The following is a 20,784-nucleotide window of genomic DNA, read 5'->3' on the forward strand; positions in this document are numbered from 1 at the left end:
AAGTTATCGCAAGCGCACTAACAACACAGCATCCTCAGGCACTTAATATTTTTTTCTCCGCCGTGTATGTGTTAACGCATGTAAAAAACCCTTTTTTCTCTTACGAGAAAAAGTTAATGTTAACGAACTCTTTATCTCAACTTTGGCCGACTATACAAATTTTTGTTTTACTCCTACTGGTATTTATCTAATCCTCAACACAGAGTCGCTGCTACAGACCCGTTGTTTCCAGTTGATGTGAAGTCCCTGCCTTCTAATGATCTAGCACCTGAACGGTCTACTCTCCCTACCCCCACTCCCCGAGATCCCCCACCTATATTGATCATATATACCATCTATACCGACTGCCGTTCCATCAATACACACCTTGGGGAGTGTGGGTCATGGTTTAAGGTTGTGGATGTCGTCAATGCAAACCAAATAAGATGAGGTTAATGTTGAAATTTTCTCCCAATACGTGTAATTTGTGATGTTTTCATTTTTTGAAAAAAGCTTGAAAGCATTGCCAATATTATTTATACGTTGTTTCTTATTTTAAAAAACCTGAATTGAGATAACATTTTATCTACTTAACTAGTTCTTTCCGTTCAAGCAATCTTCCGGACATTTCTCATCTCATCAGTTATGAGTCATTACAAAACATACAATAACCATTATCAGCACTTGCTGGTATGTAAATTTTGACACACCTGTCTATTTTTACATTTTTTTTTAAAGCACTCACACCTGAGCTTTCTTTTGCCCGTGTCCGGGGGTCTGATGCACGGGATAATCAGCTGATAGCATCATGTCAGCGGGTTCTTCACCCCCACAAACGTCACATAACCACAACTAGGCCAATGGTCCAGTAAACACAACAGCATTCCCAAAGGGTACCAATTAATAGGTTAATTAACACACAAAAACAACATCCATTTTATTTTAATTTTTTATTGAACTTTTTGAATCTCTGGTCCAGATTATATCACCGGGCCTAAGGCCTGTGACGTCATGATCTAGATCGGAGGAGCGTTTTATTTTTAACACATGTAACAGTGGGCGTTAACTCTCTCCAACACGGGAGAAGCCCTGATAAAAATCATTTACCTAATCAGTCAACACCAATAACTTCTATTCAATTCTTTTGATTGTTTAAAATTATTCTTACATATTTTTTAAAATAGAATTGAAAACTTAATTTTTTCAAAAATATGTTAACGAGTATTAAAGAGTGTAAAATAACTTAAAAAATTTGTATTTTTTTTCTTAATGTGACCTTAGTTTTCCATTTAGGGGACAATTTCGTACAGAAATCTAGCATATCAAAAACCAAACCTGACATAACGTTGTGTAAGTTTGATTAAAATAAGTTCTTAAAATATCAGCTCATGATTGGGCGTTTTGTTATATTGCACAAGTTTGAATGGTTCACTTAGTCTGTGGACAGCTGTCATGGCTGTACGTTAAGTTTCAGATCATGATATGGTACTCACTATCACTTAGCTCATTATACCAGAGCTCAGGTAGATCTCACAGGTAAAACAGTACAGAAACATAAAACAGACTTCAAAGAGAGCAGCATAAGAAGGAAAATAAAAAGTCATTATTCAACAAATTAAGATGGTCAGCAGGACCTTTAAAACAAAGAGTTATAACAGAGACTGGTTGTCAGGTTTGATATGCTAAAACACAGACTTTGTAGTGGTGAGAAGTGTAGTGGGTGGTCAATGTCAGCTGATCCTGGGCCGACTGTAGAACCTCTGGGCCCGGACGATCACTGAGGACAGTACACACACAGCGCATAGAAAGCCATCAATAACTACCACCAAGTTCTCACACATAATAAAGAAATTGTTGTCACCATCAAATTATACACAATTTCTGTGGCTGATTAAATCCCGTTTCCTGGATATAATCCGCTCACTTTGTTGTGCCATCAGCTTCAATTTCTCCAACGTTGATGCGGTCTGGATCAGCAGCACATGTAAATCCAAGAATACTGCTGTCGATTTTCTGCATCTTCTTTTTCTTCTTTCCCTTGGCTTTCTGCGAGTCTGACTCACTATGCTGATTCCCGCCGGACTGACGGAAATCGCGGGCAGGGGCAGGGCCCCAAATACTGTCCTGTGGAACAGAAGGATGCGTGTTATTAACCTGTAATTTCATCTTGGTAGATTCTTCTTTAATGTTACAAAAACTCTTCTTTTAATCCCATTTTCATTGAATTCTAGAAAATAACTTTTTAGAGGAGGCTGTTTTTCCCTGCCAGTCAGTGCATATAGTGCTGTTTTGTTATGTTTTGGTAGGAGAGATTTACCTCGACTGTTTGCCGTGCTTTGTTGCGACTCTGGCTTCTTTTCTCCAGGAATTGTTTGGCAAAGTCTTGTGCTCCCTTAGACTCCCCCACATACACCCGCACATAATCGTGTACCTGAAACAAGAACATACCCTATATCCAAACTCATTATTTGGGAATTTTCTTAAAAGTGATGGTACATGCACTGTAAGAAAATTTCTTCTTTGTTTTTGCTTTGCACACATTATTCACCAACATATTTTTATTGTACTAATTTATGATTGGGCACAAGTTCTGTAACCTAGATCATCCTTTCCCTATACTAATATATGATACAATTTCATTATTGATTACACAACATATAGAGGTCAATGAAATTTACAAGGTAAATTAGATTACACTTAGTTGTAAACATTTGTGATTTCAAAGGTGTACATCTAATAGTATATCAGGTAAATCTTCCAATTTTTTTAATGAAGCAATGAACTAATGAAAATAAAAGATTGTTATCAACATATTTAAAACAGACATCTTGTAATCTTACTTCGTATGGGGATTCAACTTCTTTTAAAAATGCCACAAAAGTAGGAACTGAAAAATAAACAAACATATGTGTTAAAAAAAAAATATTCAAATGAAAACAATTATTTTTTTCAATTAAGCAAGCAGGGTTTATGGAGGTTTTTTTAGTCATAAGGAAAGCACAAGTTACTTCCCTTCTTTTATCTTTTACCATCAAAAGGCAGTGGATAAAGTTGATGATAATTTCAAAACTGAGCTAATCAGCTATTTAATACCAAATGCTGAAAATACTGAATTTTTGGTCTTAGTTCAATATAGAACCATTTTAACAAGAGCTTGGACTTTGGGGTTGTGTTAAACAACAATGTGACGTAGGTCTGTCTATTTCATTGTCAGCCACTTGGCCATGGCTCTCTGAAATCAACAAGATTTGTCTGGGTTTTGAGCTAAGACTACGCAATCGGTGCATATTTCGCTTGAAACTGCGTCATTTTAACATGTTTTGATGCAAGAAATAGATAGCTACGTCCTACTGAAGTCCAAGGTCTTGTTAAATGGTTCTAAATAATTCAGTGTTGAATCTGAAATATCTATTGACAAGACGAGGCTAACCAGTGATAACAATTGATAAAATGTTTATGATGAAGGTACAGTGTGTATAAATTTCTCCTTAAATCATCTTAGCAAGGAAATGCATTCAAAAGCTATTCAAGCACAACAAAATTCCAGTGTTAAATGTAACTTTTTAACTTTGTTTACAAATCTCTCAATCTCACTTTAGTAAGTTTTCAAGAGCTATTCAGGCATAAAAAAAAAATTTTGATAGAATTGTCAGTGGCCAGAAAATATCCTCAATTTATATAAATAAGTACAGACATTGGATTTTTTTTTTTTTAAAATGACTCCGCCCTTTGAACTCACTGTCTACTGATGTGTTGAGGGCCTTCAGTGCCTTGTCACACCACTGAGAGAACGTGTCGTCCGGGGGAGCACTGCCCTGGAAAAGTCTCTGGACCGCTTCCTACAGTGGAACCACCAAACAGTTCACATCAATCAGCCTCAAGTTCAATTTTGTTTCACAACATTAATCAACCAATTTCCAAATTTTCAAAAGTTAAATAAATTGAACAGGGGGGAGAGTATACTTACCTCTTCTTTGCCTCTCTTGGAGGGCTTTGCTTTGTTTGTCTGTGTAGTGGATGCAGGAGGGGCTTTCTGCTGAGGCTGTCCCTTTAAGGTGGGAAACTCAGTAGTCACTCCTCCCTGATTACTATAAAAACAAAAAAGAAAACAATTTATATAGTGATGATAAGCACATAACTCTACAAATGTAGATATAACAAACAATATTCAGCAATAAACTATGCATGCATCAGTTTAGATGCTTCTTTTTAAGAATATAACTTTGTTAACATATTTTCTTGTTTTAAGGATATCCCTTTTTGAGGATATAATTTGATATACCATGGTTAAGTTGCTTATTATGAGGATATACCTTGGTTTAGGTGCTCGTTTTGAGGATATAATGGCATCGTCCCAGAAGCCCAGGGACCCTGCTCCATTGCTGGCACTGCTGCTCCCCGTGGAGGCTTGGCGGGTGGCGTTCCCCCAGGCCCCCTCACTGGCCCAGTGGGAGGATGAAGTTGGCTGACCTCCCCCCCAAGCACTGGCAGCTGCTAAGCTTATATTTTGCTGCAATGGATAATCATGAAGGTCTTACAAACTTGCATCAAAGAAAATTTCAACAACATCAGTCTATTCAAATCTTCACTTATCCATCTTACCTCTATTTTTAATATCATTTAGCTTTAACTGTATTTGGTATAAGATATATACTTTTTCTTCATCCTTTATACTATAAAACATGCTTTAATTAGTAAATACTGTCTGTTTACCTTGGCCTGAGTTTGCTGTTGTTTTCGTTGTTTCTCTTCCTCCAGTTTTCGTTGTTCTTCCTGGATTTCAAGTAACGTCTTCATATTTTGTTGTTGTGTTGGAAATCTAAACATTTATAAATGAACGAAAATTTTTTAATCATCTCTCACATTTTTCAAAATAAAGTCCATTCAGTCACATGAAGTTTAATGAAACTATAGATAGCAACACAATAGTTCACTACCCTACCTTACTATCCATATCAAATATAAATTTTGTATCCCACCTCCACAATAACATGTCCATGCCATGGTTATTCACAGGTATAGTATCAAAGAACATGAACATTTCCAAAATTAAATAGGGGTAACCTGCTACCCATGGGCCTAAGTGGTAGGTAATTACAATGTTAAAAGCTTTAGATATAAAGAAGATAAAACAATGAACTGAAGACAATTTAATATAAGGTTATCTCCAAATTAGTGGACAAATTTCTCAGAGCCATTGTGGGATACCATAGACACAATGACTCTACCAAAAAAACTATATCTCCAGTGGATTTTTTTTTCAATCAATGAAATAAAGTATCCACATCCCTTTAAGTTTTGAAATTTCATAAAAATTGTCCCTCTTGAATTGATTTTACATACTAAACTTCAACAAGATACAGAAATTCAAGAAAACACTCAGAGCATTAAAATTGTGTCATTGTGTTATCAAATTGCAAATACATGTATTACATTCCAGATGTAAACAGTATATGAATAGTGCCTGTTTGGGAGGGTAACAGTTGAAATTGACACCCCTTGAAAACCATTGTCAACCGACGCGAAGCGGAGGTGGACAATGGTTTTCGAGGGGTGTCAATTTCAACTGTTGTCCTCCCAAACAGGCACTATTTATTTTATTATACTGAATGTCTTAATTTTAGAGAAATTATTACTGCTTTTACACAGAAATGACATGAATTCTACGGCGAACCGTACGCAATTCGTTGTGTTGCCCATTGTCAAGTGTGTTGCTAACGCTAAGGGTAATAGAACGGATTATCAACTGTGTATAAACGAATCAGATTTCAGTATTTAACATGAAAGTATAATAATAAAAAATTGGTAATAATATGGGATTCTAAACAGTGCTTTAACAACTATACATGTACTACAAATGTCCAGCCTTGGTACAGAAAAAAAATAACATCAAAATGATGTTGGCCTCATGCAGGATAAACTTTAAGAATGACATGGAAAACATGACTGTCTGAAAAACATGACTGTCTCATAAACCTGATGGGTTTTTTCAGGGGATTTATGTCGGGTAAATGATTCTTCAGTGGTTTAATGTAATATATGAATTCAAGAGTTAGTGTTTGGTTCTACAATGAACTTTCCTTGAATGAACCAAAGTATTGAATAGTAACTTATTAAATCCAATATGCCCACATTATAGTGATTAATAGAGCACAATGATTTCTAATGATTTGTTTCAACAATAGATGACATCACAAAGCACAATCAAAAGGAACACAGTTACAAAGGGAGCACAATACTGACACAGAGAAAACACTCCAGTCATATTACCTGACGGTCTCGCGCAAACTACAGATAAAAGAACGATTCAGAACAAGTAACAGGAAGACATGTCAAGACTAGCGGAGAGACAACACTCGGCTGTTGTACTTACATCTGGCTGGACCACGACTTCTGTTGTTGCTGCTGTTGTTGAATGGCTAGCATCTGTTGTCGTTCATTCTCAAGTCTTCTCTGTATCTAGACAAGAACAGAAAATATAAAGAAGATTAACCACCGGAGAAGTATTTCTGTTTATTCTTTTACCTGTGTTTACCGAGACTTATTTGTACCCCCCAACCCCTGACCTATGTTAACTTACACTTACTATTTGTACCCCTCTCCTTGCCCACCTCATCTGCCCCTGTTAACTTAGACTTCCTATTAGTGATCCACCGCCTCATATTTACTCAAGACTTCCTATTTGTATCCCTAACCCTTTCTGAAGAGCCCCTTTTTTTATAACCATTCCCTGATGCAGACTTTATATTGTCACTCCCTGCCCCCAAGCCTCACCTCCTCCTTCTCTCTCCTCTCCCTTTCCTCTTGCTCCTGAATCTCCAGCAGTGACCTGGTTTTCTGAGACGTCTGGGTCACCGGCTGACTCCCCCACTGGGCGTGAGAGGGTAACTGTAAATAAAAGCAAATTTATAAATCAAGTAATCTGAGAACTTTTGACTATAATGTTAAACTATGGTATCTTCAACATCTACTGTAGTTTTACCTAAATTTGTTAGAAAACAATCTTTATGGATTTAATTTTTGTTCAAAATAAGATATGATGTTTCTATTTATAGGACTATTGCTAAACTTTGAACATTAATTTCTGTTGGACCTATTAAGTAATAAGTAAAAAAAAATTCCGATATTTGATTTTTTTTAAAATTGCAAAACACAATTTTTATTTCTTTTAGATAAACAGCATAGGGTTTAACAGTGTACACCTGAATGTTGACAAAGTTTTTCTGTACATGGGATTGGACTGTGTTAGTACCTGGATGTTGGCCAGTTGTTCCTGCTGGAGCTTTTTGAGGGCCTCCTGTTGTTGTCTTTGTTGTTCCTGGCGTCGCTGTAACTCCAGTTGTTTCTGATTCTCCATCTCCTCCATCTCTCGCTTTCTCTGCTCCTGTTGTCGTAACATCTCCTGTTGTTGTCTCTGTAAGTCTTCTTGTCTCTTTAACTCTCTTTGTCTGCAACATTTCACACAGATATATTGGTACATTCAGGAATACAAAACATCATAAACTTCATATGTCAAACTCATTCAGTAATCATTAGATTCCTGATTTTAAAAATTGCCTCAAAAAAGGTAAAACCAGATGTTTCAAAATGCCCCAAATGCCCTAACAGGCGACCCCTATTTCAAATGCAAAATTTAGTATAACATTTGTTTGGTTGCAGAATAAGTTGTAAATCCTTAAAATTACTTATTTTCTTTAAAGTTCAGGAGGCATAACTCTGTCAAAAATAATCAGACTGGAACCAAGTTTAAACTTGAATTATATTTTCTAATAAAATAACCTTTTATCAAATATCAACTTCACATTTGCATCAATTCAAAAGTTAGAGAGTGAAAATTTCCCATTTTTTTTTATGAAGATATTCTTAAGAGGCATAGCTCTGTCAAAAACCATCTGAGAACTAAGACTAGAAGGTTCTCTCTGACCTCATCTCCTCCTCCCTCTTCTTCTGCTCTTCCTGTCTCTGCTTCCTCATCTCCTCTTCCCTCTGCTGTTTCATTCTGTCCTCTTCCTCTTTTCTCCTTCTGACTTCCTCTTCCTTTCTTCTGGCCTCTTCAAGTTTCTGGGCATCAATTGTGGAATGTTATTGCTTATCATGATATTCAACAACATACCATACATATCTGAATTTTTTTTCAGCATTAAAGTTATCATTTTTCAAATCATATAAAGACAAATGTTCATCAATGTTCATATGTAAGCTAGATTTCAAGTTAAATGCTATATGAAGTCCAAACAAAACCCAAATTGATTAATCACCAAAATCAGTTATTGCCTACCACAAAAAATATCCTATTCAAATCAATCATAACTGAATAAAATCAATCATAACCAATTCAAATCAATCATAACCAATTCAAATCAATCATAACCAATTTTCATTTGTACTCATACCTGTAGTTGGAGGGCTGTTTCTCTCTCCAGTGCCTCCCTCTTTCTCTCCATCTCTTCTTTCTCTCTCTGGATTTCTAGCTGTTGCTGACGAAGCTCCTCCTGTTGTTGCTTAAGGAACTCCTCCTGTTTGCGTTTCATCTCCTCTTCATGTTTCTTTCTCATCTCAAGTTCTTCCTTTTCCTTAAAAAGAAATAAGAATCATTATCGCATTATAAAGTTCGAAACAACCTTGTGGATTCACACAGTTTCATTATCATTGTGTCTCCGTACCTTTCTGGCTCGTTCTAGCTCATTGTCTGGAGTTGACCGGGAATGTGGGATCACATCCCACACACTAGGGGGATTCCCACCTGAAACAAATATAGCAATGATTTCCTTTTTTATCGAACAGACATTGATGAATTAATCTTTGAACTTTTTTATTCGACATGTTTATTATCCATTGTTATTTGACCTTTGAAAATTGATCCTTTATTTATTTCTTTATAATGTACCTGGTTTGCTTTAACACTGTTATATAGGTAAATGAGTCTCAGTTCTCAAACTTGTACAAAATATGAACAAAAACTGTTTCACTAAGCCAGGATGGTTTGAGTTTACTTAAAAACGCAGAATTAAATAGGGTAAAAAAAACATTTTTAACCACCAGGCAAAGGACATCCATTCTCATTACAACCTATTATAATAACAAGCTTATACATGTTACCTGGAGGTACTGGCTGAGCCATGGGTACTGACTGGGCGACCCCCCAGATTGACCCGTCCTCCGCCTGTAAATCACTGGGTTGAGACATGGAGCGATGGAATGAGGGGTGACTAGATGATGTGGGGGGATGGTCGTTCATGGGGGCTGCCTCTGATGGTGGGGACCTGAAACAATATTACAACCCTAATGACTAAGGTCATCCTCAGGAGGCACAGATTTCCTTCTTAGTTATGGTATATTGTTGAGTTAGTCAGCAAGTTTCCATTGCGAGTTTAGAATATACAATAGATAGAATTCATAATTTCAACAAAACATTTTTTCACACTTTGATGAGAGCATAGAAGGTATAATAAATAAAATTCATTTATGACAGACATTAACACCTTATCTTGGCAAGAGTTTTGAGGGTAAATTAAATAAAAATTCAGTTTTGTGGAAGACTTTTTTCACCAAACTTTGGCAAAAGTTTAATGGGTATGATTGATACTATTCACTGTTTCTGACATTTATGGGTAACCTTACAGACCTTGGTGAGAGTTTGGAGGGTTGCTGCATGGGCATCATCACTGGCTGAGGAGGTTGCTTCAGCAGTAACTGCATGGCGATCTGTTTCTGCTGGGCAGGGCTCAGATTTTTATACTGTTCATTTTCCTGCATATGTTGCATGATCTGTTGAATCTGTTGCATCTGAATTTGTCTTTAAAACAAAAACAAAAAACCAGACAGAGTTAGGCAAGTGGCCATTCATTCAATATACAAAGAAAACCATTAGGAATGAGGCAAATCCAAACATACAAACAATAAACTTTGATCTGAGTTCTGACTGAAGGCCTACCTAAGCAACTGCTGCTGCATGGCTTGTTGCTGGAGGAGATACTGTGCATGCAGAGCCTTCAGTTGTTCTTGGTGTTGCTGTAATTGTTGCATCTGCTCCAAGTTTGGCTGGCTGGTCGGTGGGACATTCTGATAAAAAAAAATTGGAACGAAAAAAATTATTACAGAAGTTTCTCTTTTTTATCATATCATAATGACCTGAAGAAATAAACTAACCAATAGCGGGGGTGCAGAGGGTCCTGGTAGAAAAGGAACACGCCCCCAGCGCTTTATCAGCTCTCCTAAAACAAAACTCAAAGGTAACTTCATGTATATATCAATTGATTGTATGAACAACGTTATCCTTAAGATGTAGAACATTTGCTTCTTATCTGTGTGATTTTATTACCTAATGGGGAAAATTTGTCGTCACATCCCCGCCTAACATAGAGATCCATGGTAAAATATCCAGCACTAAACCATTCAGCCATTTCATTGGATGCAAATGGACCTGGAAACGAAAATTACAAATCAAATGTACTGTATATCATTTTAAATGTTATCTGGATCTTCAGCTCACAAACACTTAAAAATCAAAGTACCGATGTACTGACAGGAGTTGATTTTATCGATTATCATTTATTCAAAATCAATGATATGTGATTTTGCATGGCAAGTAGTATCAGTAATCGAAATATTTCTGAGAAATTTTATGTATCCAGGGAAGATTGAACTCTTGTCTTGCTCAACCAAACGCTCGGCTGTCTCTGTTTATCTTCGACAAGCAAGAGCCACTCTGTTTTGTCGGATATTAACGGAGTCAGCCAAGCATCTGGTTGAACGAGACTACATTGAAATCTAGCCTACGAATACAAACGATTTTAAAAAATATCTAAACTGTTTGTACAATTTAAAATCTTACTATTTTCATGGTATTAATAAATAAGTTTTCTTGAAAAACAATGCTTCAGAATACATAGCATCGAATTTATCGATTATTTATAGAACTAAGTGTTGTCAGCGGTATATTTGATTTGTGCTTAGATCCAAACACTGTTTCACTTTCGCTTTGCCCAAGTAAGTGCATAGGAGAGTTGATTAAAATCAACTCCCAAAAATAACTTTGGATTTGAATACCTTGTGTATCCCCTTGGGGGTCTCTATAAAACCATTTTTGTGCATTTTCGTGATCGAGAGGTACTGCTACACTGGGAGAGGGCTGGGGTAGTGCAGCGGGGGGTGGGGGACCACTCCTCATCTCTCTTTCTTCCTCCTTAAAAATAAACAACAGTCTTGTTTTACTCATCAGGAACTATAAGCTAACAGTTTTTGCTCAAGAATACTGATTGGTATGAATTCATCATAAGCTAATTTATTATTCAACTGTAGTCCGCTTTTTTTTTTCAACCACAGTAGTGATAAAAAGATCAACAGTTGAGGAAATATATATGAAATATATGTAAATGTTCTAAACATCTTCAAAATACCTCTGTGTTCTATCACAAATTAAATGTAAAGCATGTACCATTGTTTACTTTTCATAAAACTCTTTACTAGAATATACACAAGCACATCATCAGTCAGCAAAATATTGTATGGCCCTTTTCTGAATTAACCATTATTTTAATATATGTACCTCTGCTGTCATGGCAGCTAGCACCATATTCTCTGCACTTTCCTGAAGGCGATCTAAGGCCTCCTTCTCCACTTCAGACACAGTGGTCCCTTTCTTCACCGGTGGTGCCGAGTGGTCCCTAGGTTTCTCTTTCTCAGTCTTTGTCTCTTTTTTGGCACCTTGTGTAGAACCTCTATCTTGAGTAGCACTTTCTTTCTTGACCTCACCACTGGAACTTTGAGCACTATTCTGCTGAGAACTTTTGTCCTTTTTTGTTTTTGGGGCTTCCTCTTTCTTTGGTTTGCCCTGCGGGGGCTCAGCTTTATTGTTATTGATCACAGTTTTGTTTTCAGCCACTTTGTCCTGTTTTTTAGAGGGCGGAGCTTTGTCCTCATTAGCGTTAGGTTGCTTTGGAATTGCTTTATTTTTGGAGTCTTGCTTGGATTCCTCCTTGACTGAAGTCTGAGCAACAGGTGACGGGGGTTTCCCTGGACTCTCCTCCTTTGTGTGATTGTCCTTGTTATTTAGATCTTCGGGCTGTTAATAAAAAGTATACAGACATCAATACAAATGATTTATCAAGTATACCTAAAAGTTGTTATTTATTGAACACGTAACTATAACAATATATGATATTCATCCATCAAAATTCATACCTTTGTTGAAACAAAAGCTCCACTTGAATCAAACGTGCCGAGCTCTTCAACATCATCTGAATCAGGCATGCTCCACTCTGGCAAAATTTCTGAAACAAAATAATTTTCATTTAATTTTTTTTGGTGTTCAAAAACAAGTTATCATATTATTTTTAGAATTGAACAAGTAATCATACCCTCATCATCCCAAGATTCACTGTTGCGTGACCTCTGATACTGACGCCCACCCCTGTCAAACCCACCCCTATGAATTCCATTCTGTCGTCTATCTGGGTCAAAACCTCCTCTCGTTGCTGGATCCCTCCAACTCCCTCTTGCATCTGAGAGAAAAACAAATTGCTTTCTTATTCAGTTAACTTTTTTGGAAACTTTTTTCAAGAGTATTTCTAGCCTACTTTAGGATCAACATTTTTTTCAACAATCTTTTCAAGTTGTGCATTCAAAATTAAAATATTTCTAAGTATTTCTTATTGAAACAAACATTTTTTCAAAAATATTTCAACAGATAATATCTTTTAACTCATGCATATAGAGTCATCTATCTTACAAAAAACTGTCTTTTCTATCTTAAATCATATTAATAATCTGATTCTATAAAAGATCCAAAGATTCATAAGAGATATGTTAAGATTTTATACTGTTGAAAATTACAGTATACAAATATCAGACAAATCCATACACATAGACCTCAATAACATAGAGCTAAGATCCGCCACTAAATATAATCCCTACAAGTAGACCTCAGTAACATAGAACTAAGATCCACTACTAAATATAAATCCCTACACATAGACTTCAGTAACATAGAACTAATATCCACCACTAAATATAAATCCCTACAAGTAGACTTCAGTAACATAGAAATAAGAACCACTACTTACTCCACTTAGATCCCCCTGCTCGCCTCCAGTCCCCGTCCTCCTCCTCCTCCTCGTTTCCGCCCCGGTCTCTCCAGTTCTCACTGCTGAGGGATCTATTAAACTCACGTTTAGGGGGGCCACCTGAACCATCATCATAACGATTTGTGTTGTAATTTCTCTTTGCACCACTATAAAACCAGAAAATGAAAACAAAAAAGTAAAATCACCTGATGATGCATATCTTCTTTCCTTTTGATATAGAAAAGGATTGCTTGGATAGATGCTATACAGCTAAGCCCCTGCTGTTATCACTAGATTAAAACTCACACTTCTTCCCATCCGTCATTTCTGTTGTGGGTTGGAGGACGACCAAACCCCCCGCCTGTCTCCTCATAAGATATCCCCCTCTGTATGTATTCCCCACGACCTCTACCTGCAAACAAACAAGGAGTTAAGCTTTATTGTCATCATCAATACATAAAATTTAATTTCATTTTTGATACACGCTTTTGTCATGGTCAATCATTTCCAACAGACCAAACACAAATGACCTGTTTAGGACACTATATCAAAAATTTTACAGAAGGATTGTTTCCTTGATTTGTCACAGAACTTACCTCTGCCTCTCCCCCTGTCTGGTCCTCCTCCCCTGGCTCCTCTGATCCCTGGGGGCCCACCACGCCCAAACATTCTTAATACTGCCACACTGTTAACAGACTGGGACAAAATCCTCTGTGGAATAAAGTTGTTTATGTTTCATCATATATAATTAATAAATATGTTCACAATCCTATCCTAAAATTCTTGTTCACAAAAGAGAAACATATCCGAGTTTCAAAAAAGTTAAAGGTGAACATTTAAGATTTATACAAACACTGATTTGAGACACACTACCTGTTCCTCTTCAGATAGTGCGACTAATGCTAGAGGTTCTTGTTTTTTGTCAACATATACTGGTGTAAGTTTCTTGATTTCTTCTGGAGGGTCTGTGTCAGGATTGAACAAGGCTAACATCTCTTCCCGACCGTAACGATGTTCTGCCAGTTTGTATTTCCCAAACCCTGGGGAAGGAGGAGGTGTCCCAACATTGTTTCCATCTGATAAGGCACGAAGCCTGCAATTTTTCAAAAACATTTAGATTAGAATTTCATCAATTTAGTTTCTCTTTTTGGTTTCAAATGAATGCTATTCGGTATTAATTTTTTCTATTACGGTTATATGTTTAAATCAGCTTACAAGCATATGGAGAATAAAAAAAAGTTTCAGGCTTTATAAAACACCCTTTAACAGCAAGATTTAATAAAATACTCGTTTTCTAATTGATTTTCTCCTGAACTTTTTCTAACATATACTTTAATATAGGAGCTGCAATGCAATTACTCTACATAGTAAGTAAATATGAACCCTGCATGCAATTGTTACTTTTAAAAAATATTTTAAAAATCTATGTCACTATGGTATTTTGAATGACAGCATTGATAAAGCAATGGGAAAATGCATAGCAGTTATAAACACAATACAAAAACAAACATTAACCAAATAATAGATAAGAACTGATACAACAATTTATTTGATTAGCGATATGACACAATGATATCTTAAGTTATATTGGCTGAGCCTAAATTTGTGATTGGTTTAAGTTTTCCTTTTTATACGCAATACAGAATTGTTGTTAGTTTACGTACCACTCTGGACCGAACTTTAGTGTGTCTGCCATTCTGTCACAATCTGTAACAGAATTGAACACGTTATGTTTGCAAGTCACAATGTTCACTCAAGTCAAAGAGCTCTAACATACAGAAACTTAACCAGAAAACACAAATTAACATCCATAAAGATATATGGTCCTCTAGCTCAACAAAAACACTCCGCCTAAGACTGAACATGCACTTCTCGAGAAATTCTGCACCAAGGTGCAAAGATGTCAACAGTTTGACATCCTTTTTTGATGCACCTCTGCATGTGAAGCCTTTACCAAGGCTCGGAGTCGTAACTTTGGGTGTATTTAATGACATAAGATACAAAAATGGGTAAAATGTTTGCATTACCTATCCGTTTAATCGTTTTTTCACCAGCCTGAACACGAAGCACAAAACCAATATGGCCGTATAAGTTTGTGTATGTACCACGTGACCCATGTCTTGCCGGAAGTGACCGGTGCCAGCAGATTTTGTCAAACCGCGAACTTTTAAAGATGAATTTGAGAACTTTAAAAATATAATCGTCACCGAGAATGACAGACCGTTTGTAAAAACTTGCAGCAAATTTGACAAACAAGATAGTGTAACGAATCAGATATGCTACAATGAGGAATTGAGTTGATTTCCAATTATTGTTCAATTTAATGATATAGATCTAGGCTATAGGAAGAAAATATTGACGGTATATGCGTGCACGGATATGACGGGGGTGGAGGTGGGGGTGTTCGGCCCGTCAACAGTTAGCGCTTATTAATTAAATTCACATTTTGAAAATAGGCATCGAACATCCCCCTCAGAAAAAAATTATCCAGTGGACCTTCTTCCCCCAGGGAAAAAATCCTGGAGTTGCATTTATATACAACAGTTTTTAACATAATATTTGCCATTTGTATATAACTTCCTAAGGAGTCGGTAAGATAATCGTTTCATGGTTTGTAGACGACCTAATATGGTTTATACGTGGTCAGACAGTAAAATCTATATGGAACGAGAGCTCGTTGACCTAATATGGTTTATATAAATACGTGGTCAGTATATTCCATATGGGGCTCGAGCTCTGCTCTCGTCTCATATACTCACCATGTATAAACCATATTAGGTCAACTACAACCCATGTAACTAATAACACCAATAGTTTTTCTCCACATAAATTCATTATGATTATAAACCATGTCATTCTCCCTTATTCAACAATAGACCTACTGTCACCTACAGAAAGACAGACAGACATTCTTTATTTCCTCTATAAGTTAGAGATTAAATCGATCAAACAAGTGTTTGGTGCAATGTGTTTACAATAAATAGTGCTGAAATTTCAAGCATAAAAATATCACGAACACATATATACAATTACTTATATACAGAACACAATCAATGTTCAAATATTATGGAGTGTTCATTTTGAATCGCACATATTTTAAACAAAAAAAAAACGTTACAAGAGTGCTCGCATGTCCTTTATCATCACTGTGATGCCTTCCGAAACTGCAAGCATATATATATATATACCTCTGGAATGACGTCGTCGTCCTTCGATCCGAGAATAGTACCAACGATTACGCTGTCCGAGTTGTATGTCAACTTGACATACGTATTTACAGTCAACGAATTTACTATAAGATGCATAAGATACTCGCCACTTTTATATAGAACAGGACAGACTAGAATAAAATGCTGTACTATATCGTTGACTTTTCTTTTACAGAGCTTACACGACACTTCCTCTGTTTCATATGTAAAAGAAAAGTTGATTAATTCAAATAATTTCTAGGTGTATTCCGGATGCTGAAGGCTCAATGACCAGAGTAGATGAGGTTCAATATATTTATGCACTTCGGCAAAGCGGCTAAGTTCTGGTCGACTTTTCAAGGATTCTCTCCATTCGTCCTGAGAAGAATTACGAATGAGAGTGTCGATGTATTGGTTCCAACTTGACTTTGAAGGTGTTTCCCTGTTACAGAGATAATCATTAACGAAGTAATCAATTTTATAGTTTTTTATGGTTCTATAGATACAATTAACGAACCCACGTTTCTTTGGGGTGTGCCTACCGAGTATGTACACAATCTTGCAATAAACAATTTTTTGAAAACAACGAGTAGTTAGATCTGCAGAGCCGATTCCAGAAGAGTAGTTGAAGTTTTTGAACCATCTTTTCCATTTGAAAAAGACCTAGTGAGTAAATAGTGCACGCAGAGGGAGGTTGCTGATCAAAACCTTGAATCCTGCGTGCAGCAAATCTTTGTATCATGAAAGTATCTTTTATTATTAAGAGGAACACAAGAAAGATAGCAAAGTTTTTGAAAACAGAGTGAAAACTTTAATGTAACCGGCAACCCGATCGAACGCACTTGAATTTCCAAAATATCTTAAACCATATACAAATGGCAACATCTTCTCCGGACCCTGAAATCAACTCAGTTCATTTTTTTTGAGGGAGTGTGGTTATTTTTCTTCTTGTTAAAATGATTCTTATAAATTTATATTTACATTTTCTAGTGTCTTTGCCTGTGATAACACTACGTATCGATTTTGTACTATATAACTCATAACTTCAAATGACGTATAATTGGGGTCCCAGCGGGGTTTGCTTATTTATATTCAAATATTTAATCGTACAATGGCTTAATATTATATAAATATAAGTAATAAGGAATCATTCTTTGAATATTATGAGGTGATATAATTTCAGTCGGGGCGTGATCAAATCTATCATAAAGTCATAAAGTAAGAGTTTATGCCCGTAAAATGGTGAGCTACTAGTATATTAGATTTAATAAATAATTTGCCAACAGTGGTTGCGACCCCTCTATTTTTTTTTGAAAGTGCAGAGAGAGAGAGAGAGAGAGAGAGAGAGAGAGAGAGAGAGAGAGAGAGAGAGAGAGAGAGAGCATGTACAAGTATTCTAACTTATAACTTATCTGTTAAAATAAGACTGTAATGCACAGTGTGTACTTTTTGGTTATAAGAAAGGGGGCTGTGGCGAGGGCATGAATGTATTTACTTACATTTAATATCAATTTAACAATTTTTAATGCCAGTTCGCTTCAGAAATTTATTTTATATAGATTAGTGCATAAAAAAAAAAATAATTCTCTCTCACTCTCTCTATGGGTGTGTATAATGACAAATGACAATACTTGTACTTAATGCTAAGCAAATACAAACACCACTATGTGTTATTCCTGATAACGCCCACAGTGGTCACGTCAATATATTTGTCCTCGATTTGTTTATAAACATCCCATGCTTTTATGTTTAAATCAGTTTATAAGCATATGGAGACTAAAAACAATATGGGAACCAAATAACAGCAAGATTTGATAAAATACATTTATCTTCAGTCATTTTCCAATTGATTTTCTCCTGAACTTTAATTCGATTATAAACATCCTATGCATATAATAACTAATAGAGCTACCTCCCTTTGACCAAGCACTCACAAATAAAATGACTTGTGAGGAAAGACACCGAAAACGCTTTGTGAGTGATCTCCCTTAGACCACAATAAAAATATGAAAAAAACTATTTGATAAATAGAATTGAAATTCTTCATCAATAAAGTACGCGTTGACCTCGACATTTTTCTTAACAATTGTTTGAGATCAGAGTAACCTTGAAAGCTTCCAAGCCACGTGAGTATAAGCACAGAAACTTATCAATTAAAACTAATAAAAGGAACACTTGTGTATTGTTTATAGATCGTTAGGATATGAAGAATTGTTAACACCCCCGTCCTTGTTGAGTGCCTGTAATTCAAGAATTGCTACGCGACAGCTTGCGCATGTGGAGGATGGCCGGCAGGGGACGCCCTACACTTCACCTCGCTGCAGGTTCTATCGTATCACGTGCGGTTTATTCAAATTTCAAAAACAGGAAGAAATTATTTTGAAAATTTTAAGTAAAAACATTTAAATTTTGAAAACATATGACATATTTGACGCAAGAATTATCGGAAATGGCTTCTCGAGAAAACGACTCCTGTTGAAAACAATCCCGTAACATCCGCTAATTCCTGGCATCCCATGCCTTCCTGTATTGCCTTGTTTGCACGCTCATTCAGTCTCTCTAAGCGGTCATATAAGGATAACAAACACCACGCATTCCGATAGTTATGTAACAGTTTCACATACCAAGGAACACATACAGGTATTGTGTCTCACGACTTTCCCCGTAAAATGACGTCATCTGCCTCGTCCTGACAATAACCAAATACAAGCAGATTGTCGTCCCAGCATCTCGGATGTTGCGGGCTTGTTGACAGTAAAAGCAAGTTCATTTGTTGTAATTAAAGCTCGTGGAAGTGATAGCACTTGAGAGCTTAAGAGAGGTCTATCCTGACTTGGTCATCTGTCAGCAGTCGCCATCTCTGCCTTTTGTTTTAAGTCCCAATTACTCGGCCCACTTGACGAGGGACGAGGTATTCTTCAGCAGCCTAATGAAGTTAAATGGGAGCAGAGGACAACTCTGCGATAAGACTTCTTCCGGTTGTCAGGACATCTCTCTGTGTCCTTCACGAAGAAAAAAGGAAGATGTGATACTCTTTTTATAAAAACATCGAATCTGACATTATAAATGAAACACATAGGAATTATTCATACGACGTCATTTCCTGTATTCTCCAAGACTAGCTGTCAATGCAATGAATGTACCTTTTTTTTTACCAGCTAATATTTTTTTCAAGTTACATTGTATTAACTTACAAGACAGCTCTGCAAAATAAAACTTAAACATTTGATGGATATACATCGGCGTGGGGTTTTTTTCTGACCTACGATTAATTTTGAGTATAAAAATAAGTAACTGTACTGTATTTTCTATAATTTTTATTACGTACTGTACGAGAAGAATGTAGGGAGCTTTGACTTTGCACTGGATGTACATTTTGTCTGTGGCGGATTTACTACATTCATTTGAACCATTTGTCCATTGAAGACACATATATTTACATTTATAAATCATAAACTGAAGTCAGTCTCATATACTTTGACAGTTAGAAGCGTCCAATTCAGCACAGATTTATACTGCAAAACACTTCTACAGAAAAAGTGCAAGTCAATGCGGCCTTGTAACACTGACAATTCGTAAAGTCTTCAGAGCGTTTGTGAAAAGGCACTTGAGCTAGGCTGATCAAAACTTAGATTAATGAAATCAGACAGATTTGCAAATTGATTGTTTATTAAAACCACCTCGTAAAAGATTTTCAAGGAGGAAATTTAAAAACTAAATTACTCCATAAATTGACCAAAAAGAGCAGGGATTATTTCTTCAAATTTTTGTCATTTACAATCCAGTGATCAAACCGCCTGTGTGTTTTCTGCTTATCTAGATAGCAGTGTAATAAATCATCTTTTTTAAACAGATTAACACTGGTCTCCTATTTCAGTTTTAAACATGTACTTTCTTTACTCCGTACACACTACAAGTACCGTTTCTCCCATTCTTACAATGTCAAAGGGTTTTGAGTCCACTCAGGGCCGTGGGACGAGTGGACTCGGGACCCCCCCCCCCCCCCCCCCCCGCACCCACCCTCCCATGAAAACCATGCACGACTCGACTCGGGACCCATGACTTTATATGAGGGTCGGTTTATCCCTTTATATTGCATCTTCCGCTTTTGGCGAAGAGATACAAAAGATGTTCTTTGGCAAATGACGTCATACAAGGTGCTTGGCTTCAGGAATGTGTCGCCTGCTGTCAATCATTGAAGAGGCGATGGTTAGGTGAACGGACGATTAGTTTTCATGTTTTACTCTTGCCAGAGACAGTGATGAACTTGATAGCACATCAATATAAAAGTGTGAAGCATTGTTTGTAGTTTACAAGAACGTACTGATCAACACACAGATAGCTTTATCAGCCGTTATCTGTGACGTATCGGGCTACCCGAACCCGATGAGGTTTCTATGCCGACATAATGAATAGAGAGTGACAGGAGATATCGCGAGATAAGGGACGATTATCGCGCGAGATTAGCACGAGATTATGCATCTCGATAGATACCCGTATGATTAAGTCGTAGATGGGCACGTATAAAGAAGTTTTCTCTAATCCATTGTTAT

The 20,784-nt window shown here is 36.6% G+C and overlaps 1 protein-coding gene across 3 annotated transcripts; it reads right to left on the reverse strand.

Moving 5' to 3' along the window:
• Positions 1-914: 914 nt before the first annotated feature.
• Positions 915-15,170, reverse strand: LOC105330258 (GRB10-interacting GYF protein 2). 3 transcript variants are annotated; one of them, XM_066078280.1, is made up of 29 exons: positions 15,071-15,170; positions 14,708-14,750; positions 13,917-14,136; positions 13,640-13,754; positions 13,350-13,455; positions 13,044-13,210; positions 12,405-12,482; positions 12,163-12,251; positions 11,528-12,043; positions 11,029-11,164; positions 10,301-10,402; positions 10,129-10,193; positions 9,914-10,041; positions 9,605-9,775; positions 9,079-9,242; positions 8,643-8,722; positions 8,373-8,552; positions 7,904-8,040; positions 7,232-7,427; positions 6,754-6,867; positions 6,353-6,438; positions 6,250-6,267; positions 4,693-4,798; positions 4,293-4,489; positions 3,947-4,067; positions 3,719-3,818; positions 2,820-2,866; positions 2,297-2,410; positions 915-2,103 (listed from the first exon to the last, which is right to left on the reverse strand). In XM_066078280.1, exons 2-29 carry the CDS (start codon positions 14,737-14,739, stop codon positions 1,900-1,902), a joined length of 3,789 nt encoding a protein of 1,262 aa, XP_065934352.1. In that variant the 5' UTR covers positions 14,740-14,750; positions 15,071-15,170; the 3' UTR covers positions 915-1,899. The 3 variants fall into 3 exon arrangements, with proteins under 3 accessions (XP_065934352.1, XP_019923644.3, XP_065934351.1); XM_020068085.3 differs by having other exon boundaries at positions 12,339-12,482; XM_066078279.1 differs by lacking the exon at positions 6,250-6,267 and having other exon boundaries at positions 12,339-12,482.
• Positions 15,171-20,784: the final 5,614 nt, after the last annotated feature.

Source organism: Magallana gigas, chromosome 3 (genome assembly GCF_963853765.1).
Source record: "Magallana gigas chromosome 3, xbMagGiga1.1, whole genome shotgun sequence".
In the NCBI taxonomy this organism is placed as follows: Eukaryota; Metazoa; Mollusca; class Bivalvia; order Ostreida; family Ostreidae; genus Magallana; species Magallana gigas.

Excerpts from the sequence above, each read along its gene's own strand:
- LOC105330258 (XM_020068085.3), bottom strand. The coding sequence starts at position 14,739 with ATGGCAGACACACTAAAGTTCGGTCCAGAGTG. Across the intron at positions 13,456-13,639 it reads AGACAGGGGGAGAGGCAGAG|GTAGAGGTCGTGGGGAATAC; the intron begins GTAAGTTCTGTG and ends GTTTGTTTGCAG. Across the intron at positions 2,867-3,718 it reads CCTCAACACATCAGTAGACA|TTCCTACTTTTGTGGCATTT; the intron begins GTGAGTTCAAAG and ends TTTATTTTTCAG.